The sequence below is a fragment of the Peromyscus leucopus genome, chromosome 4 (assembly GCF_004664715.2).
Source record: "Peromyscus leucopus breed LL Stock chromosome 4, UCI_PerLeu_2.1, whole genome shotgun sequence".
In the NCBI taxonomy this organism is placed as follows: domain Eukaryota; kingdom Metazoa; phylum Chordata; class Mammalia; order Rodentia; family Cricetidae; genus Peromyscus; species Peromyscus leucopus.
In genome coordinates this window covers 4,192,121-4,216,301 of record NC_051066.1, presented here as the reverse complement: position 1 = coordinate 4,216,301, position 24,181 = coordinate 4,192,121, and the positions used below count along the sequence as shown (strand labels likewise).

The window sequence follows — 24,181 nt, the reverse complement described above, 5'->3', positions numbered from 1 at the left end:
GCTGGCTCAAATTCCTTCAATCTTTATGCTGAGTTATGAAGTCACAGGTTTCTGTACATCAATAGGAGAAAGAAAGCTTCAAAAGAGCTTTAGATTAGACCAGGTGCCTTGCTAATGTTTAGATAAACATTTCCAATTTTCAAGGACACATAGCTGTACTGCCTGGCTAGGTTGTAAATACAAAGACAGCCCAATTATCACTAGCTGGCAAATGATTAATTCCTTGCACCCATTCCTGACTTCAATTTGTGAAAATATATTCTGACTAGCTAAGGCTAAGGGAGATAATTTGACTCTGTAGCCCCATGTGGGCGGCACGTGTTCTTGGATAATGAGAATTCTTATACTGCCTGAAAAAGTTAACCAAGACATGAGGGAGCCAGAGCAACAAGAGAGCAGCCTGATGAGAACAAGATGAGAGAATAAAGAAATGAACCATCAAGAGAGACTGCGAGATGATTTTCCCTAACCCCCTCAGATAAAAAGCCTCGGTTTGTGCTGTGCTGTGGACTCTCCCTTTGAGCCCTGTCTGCAACCTGGAAGCTGCTTCTTCTTCTTCTTCTTCTTCTTCTTCTTCTTCTTCTTCTTCTTCTTCTTCTTCTTCTTCTTTTTTTTTTTTGGTTTTTCGAGACAGGGTTTCTCTGTGTAGCTTTGCGCCTTTCCTGGAACTCACTCTGTAGACCAGGCTGGCCTCGAACTCACAGAGATCCACCTGCCTCTGCCTCCTGAGTGCTGGGATTAAGGGTGTGCACCACCACTGGCCAGCTTGGAAGCTGGTTCTTAATGGGCTGTGATAACAACTTAAATTTGTGTGTGTGTATGTGTGTTTGTGTGTGTGTGTATGTGTGTGTACCATGTGAGCATGTACATGTGCATGCTGGTGTGTGTGAAGCTCCATGTGGAGGTCAAAGGTCAATGTCAGGTGTTTTCTTCCATTACTTTCCACCTTTATGTATGTATGTATGCATTTGATACCTCTGTATGTTTTGCCTGCATGTATGTATGTATGTGTACTGTGTGCATGCTTGGTGCCTGTAGAGACCAGGAAAGGACATCAGGTTCCCTGGAACTGGGGTAGCAGATGATTGTGCTACCATGTGGGTGCTGGGAATTGAACCCAGGTCCTCTGAAAAAGCAGCCAGTGCTCTTAACCATTGAACCATCTCTCCAGCTTCCACCTTACTTTTTGAGATAGGGTCTCACAGAACTTGGAGCTCTCTGGTCGGCTAGAAAGCTGGCTGGTGTGCTCTAGGGGTCTGCTCATCTGCTCCTTCCCAGATACAAGCCCACGATGAATGGCTTAAGGAGGCTTGCAGACTCGCGGCAGTCTTAGGTAAAAGTGAGGGCTGGAGGTACATCTCAGTAATAAAGATGCTGAGTGTTTTACCGTGGTGTTGGGAGTCATCTGCATTTGCGTTGGTGAGGAACGTGAGTCCGGCTAGGTTGAATACATCTGCATTGTTCCGGCCGCCTCCTGCCCCACAGCCCAGATCGCTCTTATCAAAAGCTTGAAACACCTGTCCAGAAAGGCGAAACACTCAGCTTATTCCTCCAAAGGAGTGAAGGAATTAGTGATTACGCAACGTCAACAAATCTGTGAAACACATGGGGCACCCTTAATGACCAAGGACCACATTTCTCAACTCATTCCTTCAGGTGTATTTATAAAAACCTTCCTATTTAAAATCAACCAAGAATGAAGACTTAAGCAACTAGCATTGATGAGGAGAATCTTAGGAATTGTCCCAGAGCATATACTATATAGAATGCATGAATATATATGGAGTATATATACATATATACATATATACTCACATAAATCAGTGTGGAAAATATGAGGGAATGTATTAACAGAAAGCATTGATTCTTGTTTTAGGGAAAAACTCTGGATTCTAAGTGGGAAAACACTAGGTGGTTTATTCTGGCTTTAATTTTGACTCAAGAAATATCCTTTCTTCTCTAAATGTTTTTAACTTCATAGCTTCTTGGTTCTTTCTGCCTCCCCAAAGAAACCAAAGCCTAGATAATATCTGAATGTGGTGAACTAGATGGGAACTTGTGGAACCTGGACATTTCCAAATTTGCCTGCAGTGCGGATTTATGTGAGAATTCAAACAAGCACGCAAACGAACTCAGCGATTTCCTGGTTTCTTCCCAGAGTTCTGTTGTGCTTCTCTGTGATGACCTCCTCTGACCCACTGACCCACATCCTCAAACTCTCAAGTGATGAGTCCAACTGCTCCCTTAGTCCCGGCTACTCCCATAGTCCCGGCTGCTCCCTTAGTCCCGGCTACTCCCATAGTCCCGGCTGCTCCCATAGTCCTGGCTGCTCCCTTAGTCCTGGCTGCTCCCTTAGTCCCGGCTGCTCCCTTAGTCCCAGCTGCTCCCTTAGTTTCGGCTGTTCCCTTAGTTCCGGCTGCTCCCTTAGTCCCGACTACTCCCATAGTCCCAGCTGCTCCCATAGTCCTGGCTGCTCTCATAGTTCCGGCTGCTCCCTTAGTCCTGGCTGCTCCCATAGTCCCAGCTGCTCCCATAGTCTCAGCTGCATGTGGCTCTTGCGTCTATATTTGGAGGAGCCAAAAGGATAGCTGACCTGTGCTTTAGGGACAAATATGAGGACGGCTTTATAAGAACTCTGCTGAGTGTAGAAAAGCAGGCCGGGGCTCCTTTAACTCCCCCCACAACCTGCCCCAGGTGGCCACACTTTGTACCACACCAAACCACCCCCCACCCCCCACCCCCGGTCACCCCGCAAGTGGACTTAACTCTTTGCATGGGTCTTTTGGCTCTTTGCTGGACTCCATACACAGCACTGTCCACTGCTGCTAGTGCGACCCATGAGTCTGCTTTGGTCACCATATCCAGGGACACAGTTTGGCCTGGAGAATAGATGTCTGCATCTGGAGACAGATGAACCTAAAAAATAAGATCATTTGTATCTGATAAAACCAATCAAAAGCAACTGCTTTGGCTCACCTCCTTCGCCCACAAGAGGATCTGCGACGTGGAGGCTGCGACGTGGAGGCTGCGTGTCTCACCTGGAGCTGGTTGCCACACTTCTCCTCAATGTTTATCCAGACTGAGTCGGCCACCAATTCTGCCGTCTGCTCTCCTGTGACAATGTAATAGACCAGGAGTCGGGCTGAAGGAACCATGTTCTGTGTCACTGGGATGTTTATGCTTTGATAAGTTGAATGGAGAAGTTTCTCTTTTGTGCCATACTGTACAATTTTGCCCTTGGATAAAATCTGAAATTACATGGCAACAGCAACAATTAAAAAAAAAAAAAAAAAACAACCAGAAATGGAACCTATGCTCCAGGATGCAGTTTGGAGCTGGAGCAAAAATTACATTGAAAGAGAGGAAAATTAGCCCATGTGTTCCTACTGTGTGTGGGGTGTTTCGAGTTGACTAAACCTCTTTAATTCTCACAACACAGTGGTGAAACAGGGATATTCATCTCCACGGAAGACGCTGAGGCTCGAGAGGTGAAGCGCTTGGCTCACAAGGCTGAGGACCAGAGTTCAAACCCGGAGTCCACGTAAATGTGGGTGTAGTTGCCAGGGATCCTAGCACTCAGGGCTAAACAGGATCCCTAGGTGCAAACTGGGTAGTAAGATAAGCTGGTCAATAAGTTCTGGGTTCAGGGAGAGACCCTGATAAACAGAGAGGAGAGGGATGGAGGAAGGTACTTGTCAGCTTCACGCTTTCACATGTATACACACATGCATCTGCACAGATGCTCTCATGCACATGTGAACACACACACACACACACACCACTGAGACTCAGGAGCCAGCTATGAGTGCCATACTGATTTTAGTTCAGAACCACATAACAGGAAATTAGAGAGCTCTATCTGAAACTAGGCCTGCTTGAAATCTTAAGCTTACTAAAACCTTCTTTTCTTGTTGACGTAAAAAAACCAAAACCCAAAAGTTGAGTAAGTAGAGTGCATTGTTGGAAAAATCACCACCTGTTTGCCCTGAGGCACTGGACAAAGTCGTCCATCTCCTTAGCAACTGGTAGGCATGTTTTGATCCTTCTTTCTGAGACTGTACCAGCTTAGCTAACGCATCTAGAAACAGGATAATGTGACTCAGTTCTTACCAGCAGGACCTGGGTTCCCTGTCACGTCAGTGAAACACACATACTTGAATTAGGTATAGATAAGTAATCGTTGGCTGTGCAATGGAATGAGGCGGCATAATGAGATCATCTGTCTTGGATGGAATCACTGGATAGGAAACCAGGACTCCTCAGTTCAAATCACAATCTTTTAACTTCGTGGGTGTTTTGTCTGGTCACCTCTCTGTCTCCCTTTGAAATCATCATGAGATTCATGCCCTGCCTCGGTGTTTTGAAAAGCTGTAGGTGACGTGTTTGATCATGCTTGGGAATACAAATGTGAAAGTCATTACCATACTTGTCCGTCAAAAGGACAATGTTCTGGGTTGGGGATTGGGTGGGAATCTCTCATCATTGTACTTACCAAGTAATTATAGTGAGTTATTTTGTCAATATATGGACTCTTGGGGGTAACAATAATATTCAGAAATTCTCCCACAAGCATGGGCTTGTAGTTTTCAGTCCAAGCAATATAAATGTAACTTTGGCTGAGAGATGAGTATGCGATTGCTTGATACTCTTTGCTGGCTTGATATTCTTCTGGAAGTTCCGAGGCATCAGTTTTAACCTGGAAAGGAAAATTTCGAAAGCCCACATGGACTGTGTGTAAGTTTCTGTAAAATATATTTTTTAAATCTTTTGATTTTTCAGATTCTTAAATTTCCCTGTGCCGGTTGCTAAAGAGAAGAAACATCTAGATTATTCCAGTGTTTGTATAGTTGGGCTATCAAGTAACTTTAGGAAGTCTATGGAAAATACTGAGGGGAGGGTGGGCTGTGTGGAAGAGCCAGGTGAAGCCAAGAGAAGGTCGTTCCAAAGCAGGAATGGGCGCACTTCCTGAAATAGCCTGATGAACTGGAGACTTCTAGGGGAGGAGATGATCTGGAGGATGACAGAGAGGCAGCTGTAACTCGCCTGGACTGGAGTACAGGAGTTACGAATGCATATCATAGTGGCTGTCTGGCCCAGTTTCAGTGGGAAGCCGAAACACCGAGTGCTCATAAACTCAGGGGGCAGCGATACCCGCTTTCAGGCAGGGGGAGGGTTCCTAGCCCATGCGCTGGGGGTATCCTAACAAGGTTCCATAGATGCCAGTGAATGTAAGCTTCAGCCAGCGACCCCCAGTTACCAGCCCACTCGGGTCTTATCTGGGAACTTAAACACGTTTACTGGGAGAGAAGACAGTGAAGTGAGCTCTAATCTGAGTAGTTAATGTCCAGGGAGAAGAGGGGCTTTCACATCTGACCCCCAGTGACCCTGGGAAGATAAAATACGTGTGTGGTGGAAGAGTTTTTTCTGATCATTGGTCTCCACTGTTGTGTCTACACTGACTCTTCTGAATGCTGATGTAATCTTTTTGGTATAAAGGGAAATAGTTAATTTCCAAACCACACACACACACACACACACACACACACACACACACACACACACACGCAAATCGACAGCCTCCCCCTTCCACCTCCCAGGACCATTCACACTACATTAGCAAATTGTTTCGGGTACTCCTTTCATTTTGGGTGAAAAACTATGGAATTATTCTCTGGACTCATGGATAAAAATCAGCCACGTCTGGTCTGAACACCAGCCAAACCACACAGTCAGAAGCACACACTGTGCTGGGAAATACAGCAAGAACATTTAGCTCACGAGAAACTTGAGCGCGGTCACTTCAGATGGCAGATTCACCACAAACGAAGCTGCTCCGTCGGCCGCACGAGTGAAGCTTCTCTGGGGCTCCAGGTCCGATGTCTCTTGATTCACATCAACTGTCTGAGCCGTCAGAATTACTGGGACCTCTCCTACCAACTGCTCAAGTGAATCCTTAACCTGGACCTGTGTGCCAGAACAATTCCATCGTGTCTCAAATCAGAACAACTCTGAAATGGCCTTTGTTGCTCTCCGCCTCCTTCAGCCCCACCTACCTGGATGGAAAATGGAATCCCAGGCTTCAGGAAAAGAGGAGTGGCAACCAAATTCAGCGTGTAGGGAAAGAGGACATATTTGATGCCAGGGACTTCCGCCTCTTCTGAAAATCCACCTACAAAGGCGGCAGGTGCTGTGTTAAAGTTTCGGGAGAGCTGATGGTGGTCTGTAGGACGCCTGACTGGTCTGTGTGCCACAGACTTATTCATCCCCTCAACCCATTCCTGCCTTCATTCACTGGCCAACTGTAACTGGGCTGCGCTTCCTGAATGCAGACGAGAAGCAGGGGTTTCTGAAGCCTATGTAGGCAGCTCCCTGTAAGATGTCCAGACTGGGGGATTTGAAGGACAATAGCGCCTTTCAGCAGTGGCTGGAGGTTCAGTTGAATGTGTTCAAAGGAGCAGGGAGACAGCGGGAACCCAGAGGCTGAGCCTCAACAGGTGGAGAGAGTGGAGAAGAACCAGACACCTGGATACTGAGAAAAGCCTACTTGAAGAGCACAATAGGACTACCCTGCAGCTTAAAATGAAATAATATTAAGGATAATACAAACCCTCTAGTTTCCTCAGCCTGCTTTCTAGCATTCTATCCCTACCTCTCCCTTGCAGCCAGACCAGACAGTGGGGTCCTCGAGGAGCAGGCTTTTACTCCCTGCCCTCCTTTCTCTGGAGTCTCTGTGGAGGGAACCCTGTCCTACCCCGTCTACCACCAACTCCCACCTTTTCTTCAAGACTAGTCATCTTTATGACTCTGTTGCTGGTTACAGTACAATTATCCGGAAGCCTGCCTCCTTATGAAAGGACCAAGCAGATGCCATACCAGTATGCTCAGCTTTCTCTCAGAGATCAGGCCTCCATTTCAGTTTCCTGAGACTTGAGCAAGCAGTTTCTGGGAGGGCCATGAACAAAAGACACAGTCCTTGCAGTAGCTCCCTTTCTGCACGTACTCTGACTGCTCTAGGTTCAGTCAGTTGTCTACTGTCTGGGACCCCTCACCAACTTAGAGCTACGTGCATGAGTCAGGGACAGAGCCTGGGCCACTGAGTCAGCCCCCACAGTCAGTACTGTGAGGCCTGCCAGCCTCCATGGCAGCATGGAGTCAAGGACAAAGCCTGGGACTTGTTCAGGCCTGTCCCCGAATGGATAACTGTAACTCCTGACTAACCCTAGCCAATGAAATGTTACTAACATGATTGCCACTCGCATAAACCAATCCTGAGTCTGTTGCTATGCAGTCTGTAGACCCCAGGCCCCCCCTTACTTTAAAAACCCTGCCCCATTGCTGCTTGGGGTCTCTCCTGCTCTGCGGCTGTGTCAGATGGACGGAGAGTCCTGAGATAACTCGCAATAAAAAGCCTCTTTGCTTTTGCATCGGATTTGGTCTCTTGGTGGTCTCTGGGGGACCAGTAGCATGGGGCTCTTGTTAGAGCACATGCGGGATTCTTGTGCAGGCCCCTGGTTAACTGCCTTTTTGCACATCTGATACTAATTTTAAGCCACTTGTGTGTGGCATTGACACTTATCTCATGTGTGATCCTGTACATTTATAAACACCTTTTGAATACCTCATAACTATTGCTTAAATTGAGTTTATTCGAAACAAATTGAGAAACAAATGTGAGGAGGACACATTACTATCATATTGAAAACAAAAGCCACGTTACAGAGTATGATGTCACCAGCATTCTTAGCAGCTCCGGGGCCTCCAGCAATGCATGGAATTCAATAACCTAATTATTTCAATTCTCTATTCTGCTACCAGAGACGGACAAATTTCAGTGGGTGAAGGGTGCCTTAGGAATCACTGAAGATTATTATTTTAAAGAAAAAAGATTTAGTCTGGTTAAATTACTTATTCAGAGTCAGTTGGGGCTTTGATATGAACCTGAAATATAAAACCACAGTAGGTATAAACACACACTAGAAGACAGTTGGACTCTGCTTGTGGTAGTAATTAATAGCTATTAAAAGCCATGAGAGCCAAGGTGTAAGGACACATGCTAGCAATCCCAGCACATAGGAGACCGAGACGGTAGGATTGCTGTAGGTTTGAGGCTAGCCTGTGCTACGGAGTGACAGCCTGTCCCAGAACAACAACCGCTGGAGGGGATTTGAGAGCCACACGTCATAAGTAAATTAAACATGCTAAAGACATGGAAGGATGACGCTGTGAAGAAGAAGCTGGGAGAGGAGGGGGAAAACTAGGCTCCAGGGGCGTCAGGTGTGTGATCGGCGCTCTTTAGGTGCTCTGTGGGAAATGGCTGTTTGAGCCTCAGCATAACCATGTGAGATCAATACTGTGACTATACAGGCAATGCAGGGAAGGAGGCCAGGATGACGATGATGATAACGACGGTGATTTGCACTTACTCCGTACCTTAGCAAACAGTTTTACACACATAACTCATTTTATTTTGGCTCTAGGAAGGTGAGACGGGTGCCAGATGCACAAGTAAAACGGCTGTAGAGCTACTGGCACATGTCACATGTCAATCTGCCTTTGTGCTGCTGCTGACAGGGAGTCCGGACCTGCAGCAGAGCAGAGCGCTATCCATTTTTAATGGCATAAAAAGGAAAGGTAGAATTTAACTATGAAAGAAAATAAAATACAGAGGAACCTTAGAGATCACTTACACCACTGATATGATGTCTAAATCTATACCAAAAGAATGTTGTACACACACACACACACACACTTACCGGAAGTTTCTGTGACCGTTACAGCAATGTAAAGGTACTTGTCATTTAGCTCTTCTAGACTTTCGTATGACAGTTCTTTAACTGCTGTTTCAGAATCAAATGTGACATGGGCAACTCCATTGACCAGCTTTTCAAAAGGAGCAAAAGGAAGAGTCAAAATAGTGAACGGAGAAGGAAAACCTCCAAGTCTGCTTTTGCTAGCCTCTAAATTGAAGGCAAATTACAGAAGCCACATATTATTGTCACAAGTAAAATGAGTGTCTGAACCCACAGTGACAGCCAGCATGCTGTTTTCTAATGAGTTTGTGCAGAATTATAGATGTGGAAGGGTTTTGGCCGCATGGTCTTTTGGGTACCAGTTGATAATATAGTATGCAATATGTAAAGAAACGTGAAGTTTGTTTTTATCGTATTTATTTATTAATTATATTATTGAATTATGAAAAATATTATTTTTCTTATGTTTTGTTTTTTATTTTGTCCTTATTTGAAAATGGTTTGACATGGAAGCAGGCATTTTTGTCTGATTTAGCTTGATTGATTGATGCTGGGGATTGAACCTAGTACCTTATGCGTGATAAGCATGTGCCTTATCATTGAGCTACATCCCTTGTCTTTATTTCCTTCAAGTCTCAGTGCCTAAAGTAGAATCTTGATTTTAAAGATTCTTAATTTACATATTGAATAAATAAGACCATCTTTTCAAAAACAGAAGCTAAATGCTTGATCATGCAAAATGCAAAATGAATGAGTGTTAAAATGTATACAGAAGAGACAAGGCCTCAGGTCGTCTGTGTGTGTGCAGAGAACATTAAATAAGAGAAAAGGGACCAGGGCTCGGTCTCAGTTCCTGTAACAGTCAGCCCTTAACCCTGGACAGATTTCACCCATATCTACACATTGTGTGGGTGCCATATTGAAAGATCTTAGCACAGTGCCTACACATCGTGTGGGTCCTGTGCACTGAAGGGGCATCCCTGCCTCCAGCTGCTCAATGCCAGAAAGCAGCCTCAGTTTTGAACAATCAAAAATGATTCTGGGCATTGTTAAACGTCCCATTGTGTTAAATGCCCTGCCCCCACTCAGTTGAAAGCCACACTGAAGAAAGCATAAAATATGCTTTAATGAGACCTGAGGCCTGGGAGTGACGAACCTGCCTGACTCCATTTTGAAGGCAGGAGTCATTCTGCGGTATTTTTAAAATTAAGTTTCTACTTACTGTGAGAGTTGAGGCTGCTCTGTCTTTCCTGGAACCTGACCTTCCCAACCCATGACCTTGGTTTGTTCTGTAGAATACCCTGACCCTCCCTGACCCTTCCTAACCACTCCCTAATCACAGGGCAGGTGACCACACTATGTTTTTATTTTTAAGTTTTTTTTTTTTATCTCCTGATTGTCCCATTGTCTCCCTACTATAAAACTATTCATGATTTTACTTCTTTAAAGGGGCCCAAGAAATGGATTCCGGGCTGTTCTCTTTAACAAGACTTAGGAGGCAGTCGCTGGCCAGCTCTTGGGCACACACCAATAAAAATCAAGCTTGCTTCAAATTTGGCTCAAATTGTGGTAGTGGTCTTATTCTCACTGTTGGGATTAACAGGAACACATAGAATGGCTGGCTAACTGTGTTTGGTGGCCAGGGGCTTGGACCAAAGAAAAGGCTCCAGTGTTGAAAACTAACGAATGAGAAGGAATCAGCTCAGCGGACACAGGAAGGCCTAGAGGGAAGGAGCGAAGTTGGAGGCAAAAGGAACTACGCAAAATTGAGGAGGGACGAGATGGCATGGTATTAGCTGATGGGAGGCTGGTGCCAAAGAAAGGGCCGTGTGTTTATTTTCTTTGTTCCCGTTTTGCACGCATGTGTGTTATATTGTGTTTGCTTATGAACATGTGTGCATACACTTTTTTTGTATATGTGTGAATGCACAGGCAAGGGTGGGTGCATGTATACGTGAAGGTTGACTTAAGTATCATGCTGGATTGCTCTTCCACTTCACTTGTTGATGTGGGGTCTCTCAATCATGCCCAGGGATTGCCGGTATGGCCCATGTCCATAGGCAGCTTGCACTGGGGTTTGGAGGGGGAATTTATCTGACCTCACTCCCCATACCTGTACAGAATGTGGGATCGGGCAGGAGGGCTCGCAGTGACTCCTCCCTCAGCAGTCTCCAGGTCTCAGCAAACGACTTACCGTGGTGACTTGCATTGCTCTCCGCATCATCTCCTTCTGATCCTCTTTGATGTCTTCTCTCAACCCAAAGAAGATGTACACTTCAGCTTCAGGGACCACTTTATTATAAAAATATCTGTCAAGCAAGACCAGAAAGTTGTATCCCTAACATCGTTATAATAGATGACTCTGATAAAAATATCTAACAATTTAAAATTATATAAGGCACATGGTATACTTCCACCAACTATTGTAGTTCACCCTTAGAAGGCCACAGCAAGAAAAATATGGCTTTTTATCCTAGCATTCTGAGTTCAAGGTCAGCCTGATCAACACATTGACCTCTGGGCCACCAGTGGGGGGGGGGAGTAGTTTAAGGCTTCATGACTTAAAAAGGCAGTATCCACTGTGGCAAGGAAGGAGGGTGGAATTCATAGAGACAGGAGCATGTGGCTGTCCAGAAAGCAGAAGTGGGATTTGTCTTCCCAGTTTGTCCAGAGCAATGAGAAAGATTGGGGGTGAATATGATTAAAAGATATTGTAGACATGGTATGCACATGTATGATTTTCATAGAATTAATTGAAATACCATCTTAGAGATGAGATAATAAGTGAAGCCTTATTAGTCTGCATACCCTAAATTGTGCTGTGTGGTGATTTGATTGGACTTGTCCCCATGATCTCATAGAGAATGGCACTATTAGGAGGTGTAGCTTTGTTGGAGTGGGTGTGGCCTTGTTGGAGGAAGTGTGGCACTATGGGGTGGGCTTTGAAGTTTCCTATGCTCTGGATACTGCCCAGTGTCTCAGTTGACTTCCTGTTGCCTGCAAGATGTAGAACTCTCAGCTCCAGCACCATGTTGATCTGCATGCCATCATGTTCCCCACCCAGATGATAACAGACTGAACCTCTGAAACTGTAAGCCACCACCCCAATTAAATGTTTTCCTTTATAAGAGTTGCTATGGTCATGGTGTCTCTTCCCAGCAACAGAAACCCTAGCTGAGACAGGCAACTGATGAATGCACACACTGAGCTTCAATCTTGAGGCCATTTTTTTCTGCCTTCTAAGATGAGGTCAGGATAGATAAATAGAGCAGTCAGCGTGATGTCTCAGTCCATCCCCAAAGTCATGGAACACAGTAAGTCACAGGTCACTTTAGGACAACTCTGAGAGCAAGAACCAGAACTTAAATGTAGCTAACCTGAGAAAGGCATGTTCTTACCTAGCTTTTACAGTGATTTCAAAGCTCTTAAAGTTCTTATAACCAATGAAGTTACTTTCTGGCTCTATTGAAACAGAGAAACGTGGCAAGACTGGAAACAGAAATGAAGAGATGGTGTTACCATTTGACCTTTAAAACACGGCAGGCAGCCAGACTTTCTAGTTGGACAACAGGTAGCACTAATAAAGCATTGCCACCACCATCATCATCACCATCATCCCCATCATCATCCCCATCATCCCCATCATCATCCCCATCATCCCCATCATCATCCTCATCATCATCATTATCACCATCATTATCATCCCCATCATCATCAACAACCACAACAATGATTTCTCTGATAAGCTCTCCCTCTCTCCAAATCAGAATGAATTTAGGCTTGAGGTACCAAATCACTTGGTTTATATTTTGATTATAGTGTGTATTATGGACAACAGATTATTTCCTCTGGTGGAGTGGAAGATCCTTAAAAACAGAAGGACTTTCTTTGTTTCTGTCTCTCGGCTTCTCTGTCTCTGGGTCTGTGTCTCTCTTTCTTCCTCTTATCTTTCTTGTAAGTCTTAAACATAGTGTTTATTTAATGAGTGTTTATTAAATTGAAAATAGGAAAGGAAAGTGAGGGTTTATTTAGCATCTCTCTTTCATTAGTAGATAAAATACATCCAGTATTTAATGTTCTAAGCTCTGGTGCTAGCATGTCTGTGGAGGGTTGTTTTGATTGCTAATTGATCACATAGCACATAGATACTCAGGTAAACTACTACAAGAAATGGAGAAATAGTCATATTATTATCCAATGATATGGCCGATTTCAAAATATGAGTATGTTCAATTTCTAAACGAATCTTATCAGACTCTACTCACTTTATCTCTAATAATTTGTTTATCCTAAGACTATAATTCTAGAAAAGACTTTAACAAGCCAAGCACCTTGAGGGATCACATAGCTCCCAGCTCTGTCATGAAGGAGGATTGGTTGGCTTCATAAGGTTGATAGCACAATTGAGACTTCAGTGCTAGTCATTCAAAGCACCATTACGGTCTCTCTGCCCTCACCCCTGCTGACATTCCAAAGGCACTGCAATAACCCTCTTAGTTATGATAATAATATTAAAGTTTACCATATTCTTTAATTTCAAAGTATGCGGTTCCAGTCGTTGAAAAATCCTTCTTATATTTAGCTTTAATTGTCCATACACCATATCTGTGGAAGCAAAATATTTAAAAGCATAGATGTCATTAAATAGTTCTAATTTTGACATAGGGAATTTAATTAATTCCCATTTAAAGATGTTAGAATACATATAGACATGTGTAGACTAAGTAAATATTTTGTGGGAGATTTTAAAGCAATAAACAGAAATAGTTGGGTATTTTTCTTTTGATAATATAAATTATTTATTAATTATATTCTCACATACTGTATTATTTTTCCATGTATTTTATCTTAATAAGTCATTGTGTTTGATTTAAAGGGCTGATATAATAACTTCAGAATTTACTTAATCCTTGAGTTTAATGACACTAATATGACATTACAATCTATAATATATTAGAAAATCCATAGTGATGTCTCTAGAAACATGTGATGTATAGCCCAAACTTATATGAATGACAAAGTTTATGCCTCACATAAATAATCATTGGAAATGAAGTATGGCTTATCTAAATAGGAAAATGACTTACTTGGCTAATAACCTCCATCCTAAAATACTTACTGAGTACTAGATTAAGCAATAAAGAATAAAAAATGAAAAACACGAGTCACAGTCTTCACATTATTCCGTGTATGTCTGATTCCTAGTGTTTCTCTATACTAGCAGGTTGGATGAGACCAAGTCACTTAGCCTCATTTGTGAGATGAACATATACTGTTGATGTCCGTATTGTGTATATTACCAGCAGCAGCAGCGTCAGTTCAAAGGATATCTATCAGACACATATCCTAATGACTGCTGAGACGCAACAAGCAGTCCAGGCAAGGACTTGCCCTCAGGGAGTTCCTAATCAACTGGAAACTACAAGGCCAGAGTGTGGCAGCTAGGAGGTCCTGCCTGTTATCCCAGCACTGGCAGGAGACTGAGACAGGAGGATTACCAGGGCTTGGAGGCCAGTCTGGGGTGGAGAATGAATTCCAGGCCAAGCTGAGGAACAGTGAGATCCTGCCTCAAAAACAAGCAAACAGCAAAACTCAAGAAACAAGAAAATAAATAAAGAAAGATGTGGAGAAAAGGATCACAAAGAAAATAGGTGGGGGAGCTGTGTTAGAGCACACCCAGGAACAGTGTCTTGGCAAAGGCTAACTTTTGCCCTGACGACGAGGTGAAGCTCAGCATGGGAGACAAGGTGAAGCATGCTCAAAGCAGAGGAGACGCGTGCTAAGGTACAGAGGTGGTGAGATAGGAGTCGGCAGTCTCCTAGGGATGCGTAACCTGCCTGGAGCAAATGGCACACATCTGAGAGATGACAGCAGTGACGGCTCAATCCTGTCCTGTAGAGCACAGGATATTTTCAAGAGACTACACAACTTAAAAATTATCCAATGTATTGAAACTCCCCAGTTTCAATATCAAAACCTTAGAATAATGCATCTACTCTAAACTCCTTTTCAGAGAGCATGGGGGAAAGGACCATAGAATGGTTGGTTGATGTACAGTAGTAGCTGTTTGTAGATGCTCTTGTCTTATACATGCTACACTGCTCTCCCTTGGAAGCAAGGATGGAGTCCCCATCTCTGTAATGCATGTGGTGATATGTTGTGTACTCTAATATAATTTGCCTGAAGATCAGAGAACAGAACAAGCCACTAGATTCAACATAGAGGCCAGGCAGTGGTGGCACACACCTTTAATCCTAGCACTTGGGAGGCAGAGATCCATCTGGATCTCTGTGAGTTCAAAGTCACCCTGGATTACATGAGATTGATTTAGTCTATGGGAGAAACAGAGCCAGGCAGTGGTGGCACACTCCTTTAATCCCAGTACTTGGGAGTCACTTGCCTTTAATCCCAGCACGTGAGACCTCATGCCTTTGCTACCAGTATTTGGGAAGCACACACACCTTCAATCCCAGCACTAGGAAGGAAGTGGTCTGGCTGGGCAGAGACAGGTATACAAGGCGTGAGGAGACAGGAACTAAAGCCCTTTTGGGCTGAAAGCCCTTTTTGGCTGGACCCATTTCAGCTGGGAGTTCAGAAACATTCAGTTAGAGGATTCATGGAGGTGAGAAGTAGCTGTGGCTTGTTCCTTTGTCTCTCTGATCTTTTATCCCATATCTGGCTCCAGGTTTTTATTAAAGACCATTTAGGATTTGCGTTACATTGCACTGCTCACTTCCAATGTAATTCAAATATACAAATACGTGGTAGCATTGAGTGTTCGTGTGTGTGTGTGTGTGTGTGTGTGTGTGTGTGTGTGTATGAGAGAGAGAGAGAGAGAGAGAGAGAGAGAGAGAGAGAGAGAGAGAGAGAGAGAGAGATCTGTTTCCCAAGCTGACAATGAATCCCTGGGATCCTCCTGCCCCAGTCTCCTGAGTATCTGGGAAGGCGGTGGGCTATGCTGGATCCAGCAGTGAGAATGTTTTTCTTTCCCTAGCAGGAAAAAAAAAAAAAAAAAAATCCTCACCAGACTGAAGATTCTCCAAGTTCACGTCTGTGGCGCTCTACCAACACTAGGTGGCTCTGCTTGATTGTGTGTATCTCCTTCCCCAGAAGTTCCAGATGTGCTTTTTAGAGAAAATTTGTTTAATAACAAATATTTTTTACTTACTTAGGATTAGATGGAATCTTGAAGTCAGGAAAAGAGATAATTCCGGTATAATCATTTTCTTCTACAATGTCAACTTCTGATCCTTCGGGATCCTTTGAATAGAAACAGACATCGTACCTTAGTTCACTTTCTGTGGCTATAAAAGAGTATCTGTGACAGGTAGTTTACAAGAGATGGAGATTTATTTACGATTGTGACTTTGGAGGCTGTTAAGTCCAAGAGCATGGCAATGGCATTGGGTGGGTAGGGATGTCTGTCCTTCAGCTCACGTAAGAAAGTGGACTAGTGAGCAGATTCTGCAAGAGGCATTTCACCTCCAGCCACTGTCCCAGGGACTCAGTCCTGTGGGAACGCCTGGAATTCATTCACAGGGGTAAGGTCCTCCTGCCCCCCCCCCCCCCCGAATCCCCAACATTGTCACACTGAGAATTAAGCTTTACCACATGCATTTTAGAAAGACACAGTGAAACCCTAGCAGCTTTCAAAGCACAGAGACCACATTTAAAGTTTCTGACTGCAATATAATCTTTGATCTGCAAAAAACATTTCCCAAACAGGCATCAGCCTTCATGAGGACGAAATTCAATCAAAGATTATGAAAGGTAGCCATGGTTCATGGGTCCCTCCCACTATTTAGATCCTCCCCATCTCTCTTCACTGTCTACACTGTACATTAAGAGAAATGCAAGTCCAAACAGGTCTACACCTGTCACTCCAGTGGGAGGGAAAGGAAGATTGTGAACTCAAGGCCAGCCAGGACTACACAGTGAGACTCCACCTCAAAAAAGGCTTTAATAACATACTGGATGAAAGCAAAACTCCTCATTTGGTGTTTTAAAAAAACTTTTCTTCTGTTAAACTGAAGAACCAGCCTGCCTCTATCTTAGGTTTAAAAGCCATCTTATGTAAAGACAAACGAGGTTCATTCCTGTTTATGATTAAATCTCTGTTTCTCAAGGATTGGGCTGTGCCCCACCTGTAACCTTAACTACAAATGGTTCTGGACTGCCTGCTCCAGGAGTGACAATCATTTCTGTTTCAAAGAGTTGTTTATAACCGTCTTGCAGTCCTACCTTTGTTGCCAACAGTTCCATGACCACCTATGACTCCCTTGTTATGCCCACATTACAACCATGTCTTTGTTCTAGGAGGTCGTTAGGACTAATTTGTTGTGCTTATGTTCTGCTCCTGTAACCCTGCCTATTTTGCCCACCAAATCCCCATTTAGAAACCTCCTACCCACGAGCTATAAAAGCCTTGTCTTCCTCATATCCAGGCAGCCTGGACACATGAATACAAAAGTTTGTTTTAATTAATTGCTTTCTTTGATTAATATGGCCATGGTCTTTTCCCTCTGATCTTTGGGATTAACAAACTATTACACACACACACACACACACACACACACACACACACACACACACACACATACTAGCCCTGATACAACCCTTAGAATGGTTACACATATTGAAAGTTCTCATAAATCTTCTCCATAAGTGGCATTGTTTTTGGGTCAGTGACTTTGGACTTTGTTTGAACTAATCATGGAGTTCCTGGTGAGTCTAACTTTAAAACTCAACAAATTGGAAAACTTACAAAGGCCTGTTTGAACAGGAATGATCCTCACAGATTTACAGGTAAGTGTCTTCCTGGCTGTTCTTCATCCCATCATCAGTAATGATGGACCTTTCTCAAATTCTTTGCTCAGGGTGCTTCCTACATCCTGCTTCCTTGTGGCTCTGGGCTCAGCTCTCCACCCCCAGGAAGCTCTTTCACTGATGACTGGCATCCATTTCTTTTGCATGTGGTTCCAGGATTCAGCTTCACCCAAGTTCAAGTACAGCCAAGTAGGATAAAGAATTCATGTCCCTTAACCCCTTATTCTCCAGTAGAAATGAGAACGTTAGCGCTGACATCTCTCCCAGGCTTTGTCAGTCAGCCAGTTATTTACTATGCTTGTTTGTGTCTACATTAGTCTCATTGTGCTGGCTAGTTTTATGTCAACTTGACACAAGCTAGAGTCATCAGAGAGGAGGGAACCTCAGCTGAGAAAACTCCTCCATAAGATCTGGCTGTAGGCAAGCCCATAGGGCAATTTCTTAATTAATGATTGATGTGCAAGGGCCCAGCCCATTGTGGGTGGTGCCATCCCTGGGCAGGTGGTTCTGGGTTCTATAAGAAAGCAGGCTGAGCAAGCCATGATGAGCAAGCCAGTAGGCAGCCCCCTCCATGACCTCTGCATCAGCTCCTGCCTCCAGGTTCCTGCTCTGCTTGAGTTTCTGTCCTGATTTCCTTCAGTGTTGGATCATGATGTGGAAGTGTAAGCCAAACAAACTCCTTCCTCCTCAAGTTGCTTTGGTCATGGTGTTTCATCACAGCAATAGAAACCCTAACTAAGACATTAATTTTTTTCCTGCTTCCATAGATTAACTCATGCTAGTTCCTACAGGGAGAGCTTTCATTATTTCAAAGAACCCATGACAGTTCCTTTCATTATGACCTAACTCAAGGTTTTCCTTACCTTTTCCATTCCAGAGAAGAAATTTATCACCCATCAGGTTCACTCATACTGTGTTTTCCTCCAGAATTCTTAAGTCATTAATGCACATTTCGGCATATATTCTAGCACAGTTTTGTTCTCTAATACACACTCCTTTATATGTGCATTCTAAATTTGTTTGGGAATGGGAAAAAGTGTCTATACATCATTTGTAGGACTGTTAACCACTGTTAATAAGTGAGCAGCTGACCAATTGCAGTAATCATTTCCCCACAAAAATGTCTCTGGGAATTTATTATAAATTTGTGATAGGTAAAACCATGGAATTGGTTTCACATCATCTGCTGTATATGATCTGTGAGTTTATTGGCTGGTAAATGCTGAGCATATTAGTATATTAGTCACTAAAATCTAAGTTCCTTAAAAACAAGTAAAACCATACAAGTTTATGTAAGTTTTATATATCACAGACAGTCAAGTGATTCTTTCTTAGATTTATTTTATTATTTTTTATGTATAAATGTTTCACCTGTATGTCCGTCTGTGTACCATATGTGTGTCTGGTGTCTGAGGGAGTGGTGAGCCTCTGTGTGGGTGCTGGGAATTGAACCTGGGTCCTCTGCAAGAACAACAAGTGCTCTTAACTAATGAGCTAGCTCTCCAGCCCTGTCAATTACTTCTCGATGGGCATGCTTTTAAAAAGTAAGTAGTACAGAGGATGGATTTCGATGGTTTAGATCAGTATCCTTCCCAGTGTTAAGTTAGCTTGTCTGGGCTTTCTATGTGTCTGCCACACAGATGTAAATCTATAATGTACATTCACACTAAGCATTTAATAACTGCTTTTATGACATCAAATGATTTAGTGTAGTGTGGGGGTGGGATTGTGGAGGGAGATTCCTTAATAAAAACGTTAAAGTGTTATTTACAGAAATAAAATACTTACTATGAAAGTTAAGACAGTCTCCCTTTTGGCTGGCTTCAAGTCGTCATTCAGCGAATAGACTCTGATTTTCACTGTGAAAACGTGTGACATCATCAGAAGCTCCAACAAACAAGCACGTTTCAATATTTCATTTATTTATTTACTTTATTCTTTCACTTTTTATTTTCAGTCAGAATTTCACTAAAAATTGATTAGTCTGGCCTTGAACTCACCCTGAAGCCTACTCTGTCGTTAAACTCATAATACTCCTGCCTCAGCCTCTCATATAGCTGGGATTAGGCCCTATGGTTTTTAAATTTTTCACAACCATCCTTAATGAGAGGATTTTCATTTAAAAGGCTATATGCACAATCCATAAATGAAAATATATATTCAAAAGAAAGAGAATCCTCTGAGATTCATTTAAGGAGCTACTTGTATTGAATTTAATTTACAGTTCAATATATATATATTTGTAGACAATCTTTGGGAACACATCCATAGTGTATAATAATTTGTATCTGTACTATTTATCAAGTAGCTACTTTATAGTTAGATGAGAGTATCAGATGTTGTCTTTATCAGAGTTAATTGAAAACTGGAAATTTAGTTCAGACAGTATGTATTCTACTTACAAAATCCAACAGGGGTAAAATACTATGACCAAAAGCAACTTGGGTTGCGGGGAGAGTTTATTTCAGCTTACAATTCTCAGGTCACACTCCATCACCGAGCAAAGTCAGGGCAGGAACTCCAGGCAGGAACCTGAAGGCAGGAACTGAAGGGACCACGGAGGAGCACTGCTTACTGGCTTGTTCTTCCTGGCTAGCCAGCTACCCTGCTCTTATAAAATCATGGCCATTTGCCCAGGGGTATCACCTCCCCCATCATGGGAAGGACCCGCCTACATCAATAATTGGTACAGTTCTATGAGGGAATTGTATTATTATCTTTTTTTTTTTTATCAGATGAGGAATGGGGCTGTGAGAGTCTAATTCACACATGATCACATAGTCAGGAATAGCCCAGGCTTGGATTTGACCCAATCGGTATGGCTCCAGAGACTGCATTCAAACTACTCTAGTTTGCTATCTGCCACCAAAGGAGAAAAAAGTTCTTTCATTTTCCTTTACGACTAGATTAAGTGAAAGCACCTTATCTTCTTATCAGTCAAGTCCTGATAGGAAAAAATAAGGCCACTCCCAAGGGAAGCTCTAACAGCCAGGAAGGTCCTGGGCTCGGGGCTCTAGACTTGCTATACAAGTCTGATGACCGGATGTGGTAGGTAGTGTGAATGGTACCCATTTCCCAAAGCATCCTCTAGGATAGGAGGGCAAGGTGAAGTTACACTTGTTTCTAGGTATGATTAAGCTGAAAAAGACCCAATCTGTATGGGTAGAGACTATGGTTTTTCTTTTAAAAAGTCATCATTACCTTTTTTTTTTTTCAGCCTTCAAAAAATTTTAGGTGTGTGGGTGTTTTGCCTGAATGTATGTGTACTGTGTGCATGCTGTGCCTGCAGAGGCCAGAAGAGGGCGATGGATCTCTTGGGACTAGAGTTACAGACAGTTGTGAGCCAACTTATGGCTGCCAGTGCTGAACCATCTCAGTCACCCCCACCCCCAGTCATCTTCTCTCCGTCAAGAGCTCATACGATCCTGGTAGTGACATCTTCACTCTCTCTAGGCTTTTCCTGCCTGAGACAATTATAGCAGGCTTTCTACTCCACATCACCATTGACATCACCACCAACCACCAACATTAGCATACTGTGTAATGCTTTTCAATAAAGCTCGCTGATCCTTTTCAATGAAGCTTTCTGTCCTTCCCCGTCAATATTATTAATGAAATCTCATTGCTTCCTCTTTCCACATACACGTCTCTACAGATCGTCTCTTTAGAGTCAATGATGGCAAGAAGGAGAGATGAAGGAATTTTATGAGGTAAATCAGGGCTTTCCTCAACCATAGGCTCTAGGCCCTCCCCTCTGTAACAGGTGGCATTGTTTTGACAGACACTTCCCTAGACAAACGGCCTTTGAATATTAGTATCCACACACTCCCATGGTGTTGCTTATGTCTTCTGAGACATCTGGTCTCCCCTTGTTGGGTGTTGTTTCCCAGTTGAGAATTCAGTCCCGACTCTGCATTTGTTATGAACATGGCTCTATCATAAGTATTTCTCCTTTGTCTAAATTTTATTTGAAATAAAATCTATTTATTTAATGAGTAAGTTCTAACAACATTTTTACAATGTTTGGGAAGCTTTTTTATCTACTCGGAAATAACTGATAAAGCAGCAGATGTAATTTTGGATTTTTCAATCTACTTAGAAATTTCTTTATAAATTAAAAATCAAATGCTATTTGAAAACTATAAAAGTCATTAGGAGCTGAGGGCTGGTTTTGATCTTGTTATTTTTTTTTTTCAGAGTAGAAATCAGTCTCCATTCAATTCCATGTGTCAAAAAGTCTAAAATACCGCATCAGTTTCCCCACAAAGGAGCGCTCTGCCCGCTACCTGATTGGTCTGGAGTGTAAACGGGTTTGTCTGTGTGGATGAAGAGAAATCCATTGTCATAGGTTATTGGCATTTTTTTCGATTTTGAAAAATGCTTTGACACGACTTCTAGATACACATGTGAGACGGGGTCCTGTTCTCCAGGCAGCTGGCTGGGCTGTATCTGTAAGAACAATAACAGAAGGGTGTACTTCTAAGGTTATAAAGCACACTGCAAAACCCTGAAATCTCATTAGAACCAAAAAACGATTCTGCATATTACATCATTAGAAAGTGGTATAGCCTAGCACTCTAGACACCGAAGCGAAAGACCACAGGTTCAAGGGCACCCTGGGCTGCATAGTGAAACACTGTCTCAAAATAAACCAAGTCAACCAGCAAGTAAACAAAAGCAACAGAATGGCACAAGAGCTAGAAGAGCAAATTAATGTTGCCCAAGCCTTTCATTGTCCGACGTCATGATGAAAACTTTGCTGTCAGCAATGGAACATTTTTGTTTGCTATAAGAACTCTGAAAAGGGGCTGGAAAGATAGCTCCATTGGTAAAGTACTTGCCTTGCAAGTACAAGGTCCTGAGTTCAAGAACCCAAAACCCAAGTTACAAAAAGGCTGGGTGTGTGGCCAGTACTTGCAATCCCAGAACCTGGGAGGTGGAGACAGACAGATCCCTGGGGCCTGCCCCCTGGCCGGCCTTGTCTACCTGGTGAATTCCAGGCCAGTGAGAGACTCTGTCATAAGAAATAAGGCAGATGGCAACCAAAGAACCATAACTGAACTTGTCCTCTGGCCTCCACAAGTAAGTGCATGGTTACCTGTACACACACACACACACACACACACACACACACACAGGAGTGTGGGGGGGAAGGCCACAGTCTAAAAGAAAACAAACAACAGCCCCTCCCCTCTGAGACTCAAAAAGTACACCAATGGGAGAATTACTGAGCAGATCTGCAGTCCAACCAGACAGGGTCTAATACAGTATCAGGTACCATGAGTGCTGGGATCTCTCTTGGGGATTGATGGGAGCAGCAGCAGGGTGTCTGTATGGGCAAAGCTCCTCCCAGTAGAGCAGACCTGAGGAGCCGGGCAGTATCAGGACTGATCTGGGCTCTGGCATGCTGTAGAATACCTCTAGTGTTGAGGTGTGGTCTGAGCCTTAGAGAAGAGTGAGACTTACCGGTTCTGCAGAACAGTGACAAAAGTGCTGGTGTGTTTGCCGACGGAGAGATCACAATGGCCCTTTCTAGTACTCAGAGACCGCCTCTCATTATTGTACTCCTGCCTACCCTAAAACCACACCTCTGGTTGGGGGCAAATGATACAAGGATCAACCCAGGAAACCTAACAACACAAAGGTCCAGCCGTTACGAGAGGAGACCAAGTTAAACTGTCAACGAAACACAGCCAACAACACAGAGACAGAGTCCACCCTGGAGGGTGACGGCATAGACATCCTGCACCCGTGTGGACCACAGCGAACACTCTGCACCCCTGAACATGTGCATGACCACATAAATACAGTCTGTGCCTGAACACACACATGTGGTTTTATCCAGACAGTCTAGACTTGTACTGAGACAAGTGACCACTAGGGACAGATGTTACTTAGTACCTACATTTAATTTCATAGACCACTTTGTATTGCATTGTTCTCCCAGAGTGCACAGGCACTCTCCATGCCTTGGCCTTCTGGTGATTCAGTTGCTTCAGGGTGAGTGGTTACATTTTTCTGACTCTTTTTTGTTTCTATTCCAAACCTTTCACTGGGACAACTTCATTTCCTCTCTTCTTTATTGGTCCCATTTAGCTTTCTCCCCATTTTTCTTTATTGTTTTGATGCTAATAGCTAATTTTACTTCAGTTACTTAACTTCCTATTTCCTTCCATTCCTACTCTTAATAGCTAATACCTAAGTCACACTGTGCTGTCTTTGATCCTTTATTGTCCTGAAGTTACTGGAATTGAAAGGGTGATTGTTTTTAATTCATTCTTACTGTATTTTCATAGCAGGCCTACTTATCAGTTGTGGTTACTTCTGCAGTTAGAAGTCTACTCTTGGAGTAATAATAGAGATTGTGCCTGGTCCCCTGAGTGTGTGGGCTGAGAGTTTAGCCCCTGAGTCTAGAGTTGGAAGAACGACAACTAACCCTACTACACCTTAGTCCCACTTGAACAGGGGAAATATTTTAACTGAAAAAACAATACAGGTGATTAAAAAACAAACAAACAAAAAACAACCAATGACCTAATCCCAGATGCTCAAATCCAATTGAAATAACAATAGAAACATAAAAAATCACAACATGACTCCTCCCA

The 24,181-nt window shown here is 43.3% G+C and overlaps 1 protein-coding gene across 1 annotated transcript in view; it reads right to left on the bottom strand.

Annotated features, from left to right (window-relative positions):
• Positions 1 to 24,181, bottom strand: part of C5 (complement C5) — a 113,436-nt gene that overhangs the window by 80,487 nt on the left and 8,768 nt on the right. The window contains exons 3-15 of the mRNA XM_028886085.2: positions 21,863 to 22,025; positions 19,365 to 19,435; positions 15,919 to 16,010; positions 13,273 to 13,355; positions 12,149 to 12,239; positions 10,945 to 11,059; positions 8,754 to 8,880; positions 6,054 to 6,169; positions 5,779 to 5,964; positions 4,493 to 4,696; positions 3,039 to 3,248; positions 2,767 to 2,916; positions 1,388 to 1,517 (exon numbers count right to left, since the gene is read on the bottom strand). Coding sequence (XP_028741918.1) covers positions 1,388 to 1,517; positions 2,767 to 2,916; positions 3,039 to 3,248; positions 4,493 to 4,696; positions 5,779 to 5,964; positions 6,054 to 6,169; positions 8,754 to 8,880; positions 10,945 to 11,059; positions 12,149 to 12,239; positions 13,273 to 13,355; positions 15,919 to 16,010; positions 19,365 to 19,435; positions 21,863 to 22,025 — 1,738 coding nt within the window. The remainder of the gene's footprint in view (positions 1 to 1,387; positions 1,518 to 2,766; positions 2,917 to 3,038; positions 3,249 to 4,492; positions 4,697 to 5,778; positions 5,965 to 6,053; positions 6,170 to 8,753; positions 8,881 to 10,944; positions 11,060 to 12,148; positions 12,240 to 13,272; positions 13,356 to 15,918; positions 16,011 to 19,364; positions 19,436 to 21,862; positions 22,026 to 24,181) is intronic.